A 6908-nucleotide genomic window follows, 5' to 3' on the forward strand; every position below is an offset into this window, starting at 1 on the left:
TGGTTCGGGTTTCCTGCCCGAACGCGTGTGTATCTGCAAATGATGACTAGGCTTCGGTCCGGACTGATGCAAGCTTGCCGTTCAAAAAAAAAAAAAAAAAAAAAAGATATGTTGTTAAAATGTCTGTTTTGTACTTCATTTAATATGTTATTCGAATTAATTAGTTTTCTTAACAAAGTAAATGAGAAAAAAATTATGAGTAAATGTTTTGCTGACTTCCATATATAAAAAGGATAGTATTGGATTTTCAGTGACTTTTTAGTGTTATTTTGAGTAAGAAACATTTATTTTGGGACATATATAAATAGTAAGGTGGACTCTTTTTTATGGAAGGGAGGGAGTATTGATTATGAGACTAATGCCTTTAAACCAAACACTATCTATTATCATCATTGATTGGGGTGCAAAGTGTTAGTCCAAACACCTTTTCATTATTAAACTAATGCCTTTAAACCAAGCACTATCTATTATTCTCATTAATTTGGTTGCAAACTTTTAGTCCATTACTAAGACTACAGATAACGCAGGCGTTTGTCGCCGTTTTCCTACCACAAACGCCCCACAAACGCCCGGAATGGGCGTTTGTGGCGGGGCGTTTGTGGTGCAAAAACGCTGGTACAAACGCAAGTTTAGGGGACGTGGCACGTTTTGATTGGTCTAAATTTTATATCCGTTGGGAGCTAGTCGTTGGTTTTTTTTTTTTCTTTTTCTTTTCTTCTATAAATACACACTCTTTTATTTTCATTTTTCACACACTCACATATATACACACTCACATATATATAAAAGTTTATATCATCTTTTTGTTTTAGTAACTAAAAAATATGGATTTTTTAGCCTTAAGTATCGATTTATTATTCGATTCAACGTCGTCCGAAGAAGAGGAAGAAATCCAACCAAGAACTCGTTTTCAAAGACAACCACGACGTTTTTTAAATAGAGATCGTGAAGCAGCGGGTCAATTATTGTGGAACGATTACTTTTGTGAAAATCCGACGTTTCCGGACGACATTTTCAAGAGACGATTTCGGATGCGCAAAGTTTTATTTCTCCGTATCAAAGACGGTATTCTTCAACACTCTTATACTCCTAATGCCCCCGATCATTTTACTTTTTTCCAACAACGTCCGGATGCACTTGGACGTCTTGGTTTCTCAACTATTCGAAAAATAACTTGCGCGTTACGGCAATTGTCGTATGGGATGACCGCGGATATATTTGTTGAATATATTAAAATGGCGGAAAAAACGGGTTATGTTACTTTAAATAATTTTTGCAAGTGTCTAATTGACTTATATGGGCGGGAATATTTGAGGAAGCCTAATGCAACTGACATTGCTCGGTTGTATTCGGCGCACGAGGAGAAACATGGTTTCAAGGGAATGCTGGGTAGTATTGACTGTATGCATTGGGCATGGAAAAATTGTCCCGTTGCATGGAAAGGTCAATATACGAGAGGTGATCACGGTCACCCGACGATCATGCTTGAAGCGGTTGCTTCATACGATATGTGGATATGGCATGCTTTTTTTGGGATGGCGGGTTCAAACAATGACATTAATGTGTTAAATTATTCTCCGTTGTTTGATTCCCTTCGTAAGGATAGAGCCGCACCTTCACCGTTTGAAGTAAACGGAAACCAGTATCCCTTTGGTTACTACTTGGCGGACGGGATATATCCCGATTGGACAACACTGATAAAGGGGTATACGACTCCTATTGAAGAGCCTAGAAAAAAATTTACTAAATTTCAAGCGAGTGCTAGAAAGGATGTTGAGCGTACATTTGGTGTTTTACAAGGTCGGTTTGCGATTTTAAAAACACCGGCACGAGTTATGAGTGTTAATAAGATGAGAAGGATAATGTATAGTTGTATTGTTATGCACAACATGATACAAGAAGATAACGGGTTTGCGTTAAGTACTTGGGAACAAGAATGGTTAGATAAATCCGAAAACCGGCCTCGTCGCAATATTCGGAGAAGGGTCAAAGATCGTCGATCACGAGAGAAAGAGATTCGCGATCGAGACGTGCACGATCAACTTCGTGAAGATTTAACGGCTCATATTTGGAACCTCCCGCCAAACTTTCGCTCGATGCATAACTAGTGTTTTTTTTAATAATGTATTGTAATGTTTTTTTTTTCGTGTATTTTTTTTTAATTGTAATGTTTTTTTTAAATAATTAATGTACTTTTGTCTAATTTATTTTATATTTTGTATTAAACAAAATAAAAAATAATTTAAAAACAATTAAAAAAAAGAAAAAGAAAATGCCACGTCACAGTCTTACCATGACAAAAGCCCCCCATTACAATTCCTCCCCAAAATGTCATGGCTCAGTCATAGTTTTTCCCTAAAAAGTGCATCTCCACCACTCCACGTCACAATCACCAATATCTATGGTCTAACAGGTAACTAAAATTCTGATGACCTGAAACAACATAAATCTAATAATCTATTTATGTAGAGGTGGTATTATGGAGGCGTCAATTGTTTATTAATATGCATTAGAAAAAATTCAACTCAATGTTAATTGTCATTGATGTTGTTCTTTAAACTTGTGGCTACTGTTTCAACATCCTTTTCAGAGACGACACCGGAGCAGTCGATTCACTTTTTTCGAAGAGGCGGGCGCAGAGTTAATTGACCAGCCATGTCATACGCTGATTTGGTAGTATGTAGGTAGCATGAAAATCCATAGCATGTAAATTTGTATTCTAAATAAACACCAATACATTGTCATCTCAAAGAGGTCAATCTTTCTTTTAGACATTCAAGCACTACAATTTTCTACACTTTTATTAAATTTTTAATGTTTTTAATATTTGTTAATTTATTATTCACATATATTGCACTACTATTACTTATATCATTAACATAAATAACTTATTAACAATATACATTTATAGAAGCTTGTATAATAAAATACCCGCGAATGCGCGGGTTATAAACTAGTATATATATAATGGTATCTGAGTGGAACATAAACGCAACGAGCAAGATAAACAACCATCAGTATTCAGTAGCACATTGCGACTAACTATTCCAAAATCCTAAAGATGTTAAAATATGTTTTAACATAAAGGTATCGGACAACAAACATCATTCTACTTAAAAAAAAGATTTCCTGCACTACCATCACTTCTCTTTTCAAAACCAATTGTCACATTGCTAATGCCCTCTATACAGCCCTTGCAAATTGTATGACCTGAAAAAGCCAGAGATAAACGCAATTACTTGTTAGCCAAAATAAAGCTTTGACAAGTAAACTTATTTAGCAGAAAATGAATTACACATGAATAGTTGTCAACCAAACCAACTTAAAGAGAACATTTTCACTTAACATAACATAGGAGGGTCATAAATCTTGATAAAGATTAATGTCACTGAGCAAAAATCGAAGGGCATAATATGCAAGATACAAATTTTGTTAATAGATATTAGTTAACTACATTACTACTTATTCATATATGGCCACTCATGAAACACACAATCCTTCTTGTGAGTCGAAAACCTTCTAATAACCACATTAACGAGTGCCAACACAACTAAACATAAATGTCTGTACAATTGCATACGAACAAACTAAATTACTTGTTGTGGGATGACAAAAGGACATCATGTTCACTATTAAACATTGTCTACAATCTCATACCTATTAAATTGAGTAATTAGCCTATTTTTTTCTATAAGATACACATCTTAATTTGGTAAATTGCATTACTGACATCATATTTATAAAAAATAAGAACATACATTCACAAATTCATTTACTATTTAAGAATGCAAGCTCAATTTCACAACATTAAAAGCATGGGTCAAATCAACACCTTAACAACTATTCGATATCGATTAACTACAAAATTAAAACCGCAATAAAGTAAATCAGAACTAACCTCTAAATAGTAACATGAAATCCTGATGAATCATGCGTGATCCACTTCTTAACCCGGACTGCCAAGTCCACAATCTGGATTATCTTTCCAACAGAGATCTCTAGTAAGCAATGCTTCTTTATAATTGTTGCTATCTCATAGCTATATGTGTACAAAACAGAAACATTATCACCTGTCTCGGCACGAAAAAAAAAAAAGTTACAAATAGTGGCAACAATTGTTATTACCTGCATTCAGAATTTTGTATTTTCTTGCATCCATCGGGACTCCTTAAGTAGAGCTCCAACTTATTCCATATTTGTTTTGGATAATCAACAGGGTGACCACCAATAGGGTGTATAACATTCCATAAATCTTCACCTTTAGGAGTAAATAACTTTTTTCTGCCAACAAAGCGTACCTGGAAATATTGAGCATTCCCCAGGACTTCCGTGAGTTTCAGGTGAATATCCTCCAACCTTTCGATTTTTTCCCGCTGCTTGAGATCCCCGTAATTTAGGCAGTTTATTATATTATCTTGAAAAGGCAGTATTTCCTCTGATTTAAGTACGTTCAAGACTTCAAAGATAACTCTTGTAGGATCTCCTTCTTTAAAAGATCGTCTGACCTTCTTTTCTACTGCGTGTGATATTGCTGAGGAAGTAGATAATCGAAGTGGTTCTGGTGGTCCTCCATTAAGAAGCCTATCAAATGACCATACATGCTTTGCTGCATCACAGAGAATTTCTGGAATAGGTAAACGAGCCGCTATAAGAATATGATATCCAGCCAGATTTAATATGTGAAGAGGCTTGGCAAAGTCAGTATCGCCAGAAATCACCATGATAGTGCATGGTTGGGGGTTATCCTTAGTCCAAAGTGTGAAGTCCGTAATTATTTTTTCTTTACCTAAACTCAAGAAAAAAAAAGGTTTATCAAAAACATTATAATCGTAACAGATTGTTTTCATTAAGTTAAAAAAAAAAAAAAAAATGAAACATAAATTTGCAGATGAAACATAATTTAAGAACTGAAACGTACTTTTAGAAGTATGAGTTAAAATGATTCGAGCTTTAAAAAAGGCTTCTTGAATGTCGGTTTCGATCAGCGTAGTATCACCATATGCATTAACGGATATGATTCCACCGTACCCCATATTCTTCAACGCACAACATATATTTCCTTTGATCAAATCCAGATCATCATGTGTTTCTTGTATCTCACAATTCTTGTAATCCCACCAGACAGAAATGGGTGCTTTTTTTAACCATTCTCCGGCCATCCTTTTGTTTTACTACACCAAGTATATACAACTATAAATACAAATTACACTACTCAAATCTAATAAGTTATAACACTCAAAGTTACAATACACATTTATATGATCAAGATATATATATATATATATATATATATATATATATATATATATATATATATATATATATATATATATATATATATATATTAAAAAAGACCCAAAGTTACAGACCCAAAACTACCATACAAGTATACAACTATAAATACAAGTTACACCCTACTCAAATCTAATAAGTTAGAATACTCAAAGTTTACAACATACATACATACATATATATATATATATATATACATATATAGTGGTAGGATCAAGAGGGAAGTAACTATTCGGGGGGAAGCGGGGGGAAGCAAAAACTTTTTTTTTTTTCGTTTTTTGAAAAAACTTTGTTCACGAACATTATAGATGAGATGAAAATATGAACATTTAGTAGAGACACTTTGTGATAAATGTTTTTATTTTGGCGAAAAAACGCTCTAAGAAGTAATATATAACAATTATCGTGTTTTTCGAGCGTATTTTGAGGTTTTAGCTATTGAGGTTTTGATATTAGGGTTTTGATATTAGGGTTTATAGGGTTTAGATATTAGGGTTTAGAAATTTAGGGTTTAGGGTTTAGATTTAGGGTTTAGATTTAGGATTTAGATTGAGTTTTTAACACGAACGGTTTAGAGTTTAGGGTTTAGGGTTTAGGGTTTGGTGTTTTGGGTTTATGGAATAAACCCAAAACCCCAAACCCTAAACCCTAAACTCTAAATCGGGCTAAATTTTTACTTCACAAAACATGAAAAAAAAACGTTCATATTCTTCACGAAGAATATTATCTTGAATGTTATTTTTGTCGATCGTTTTCCCGCCTAAATAATAACATTCATCACGAAGTGTCTCTTCTAAATGTTCATATTTTCGTGTGATCTTGATGCCAGAAAAAAAAAATTCAAAAAAAAAACGAAAAAAAATAATATTTTGCTTCCCCCCGCTTCCCCCCGATTGGTTACTTCCCCATTGATCCAGCCCCTATATATATATATATATATATATATATATATATATATATATATATATATATATATATATATATATATATATATATATATATATATATATGTATATGTATATATTATATATTATATATGTATATGATAATAGACCCAAAGTTACAGACCCAAAATTACCATACAAGTATACAACTATAAAATCAAGTTACACTACTCAAATCTAATAAGTTAGAACACACAAAGTTACAATACACATATATATGATCAAGATATATATTCAAAAGTATCAGAATGAGGTCAAATAGCAACTTAGGTCAAGAGTATCAGAATCGGGGCATAATTAGGTCGAAAATAATTAAATAATAAACACACTAGTTGTGCAAAGATGAAGCATAACTGAATAACAATTTGTATAAAAACACCATCGAACGTAATTGTGTGTCTTTAGGTAGCTAAATTTATGAAGTATACATAAACATACAAGATATGATAAAGAAGAAGAAGAAGAAGCATCAATTTCAATTTAGAGATTTGTACAAAGAACGAAGTATTGATGAAGGAATTAGGTTACCTGATGAGTTATTGAAGGCCCAAAGAGAAAAGGACGACCTAGAAAAATAAACAGCTTATCATTCATCTGATTACATAAACATACAAGTTAAGATTGAGAAGAAGAAGAAGAAGAAGGTTCAAATTCGATTTGAAGATTTGTTCA

General features: G+C 33.0%; 2 protein-coding genes across 2 annotated transcripts; one reads left to right on the forward strand and one right to left on the reverse strand.

The window, feature by feature from the left end:
• The first annotated feature begins 824 nt into the window (after positions 1 to 824).
• LOC139899789 (protein ALP1-like) lies at positions 825 to 2108 on the forward strand. Its single transcript, XM_071882625.1, has one exon. The coding sequence runs from the start codon at positions 825 to 827 to the stop codon at positions 2106 to 2108; it is 1284 nt and encodes a 427-aa protein (XP_071738726.1).
• Positions 2109 to 3840: 1732 nt separating this feature from the next.
• Positions 3841 to 5159, reverse strand: LOC139899790 (uncharacterized). Its single transcript, XM_071882626.1, has 4 exons — positions 4919 to 5159; positions 4126 to 4786; positions 3952 to 4039; positions 3841 to 3858 (listed from the first exon to the last, which is right to left on the reverse strand). The coding sequence occupies exons 1-4, from the start codon at positions 5157 to 5159 to the stop codon at positions 3841 to 3843; spliced, it is 1008 nt and encodes a 335-aa protein (XP_071738727.1).
• Between the last annotated feature and the right edge of the window lie 1749 nt (positions 5160 to 6908).

The sequence above is a fragment of the Rutidosis leptorrhynchoides genome, chromosome 3 (genome assembly GCF_046630445.1).
Source record: "Rutidosis leptorrhynchoides isolate AG116_Rl617_1_P2 chromosome 3, CSIRO_AGI_Rlap_v1, whole genome shotgun sequence".
NCBI lineage: Eukaryota > Viridiplantae > Streptophyta > Magnoliopsida > Asterales > Asteraceae > Rutidosis > Rutidosis leptorrhynchoides.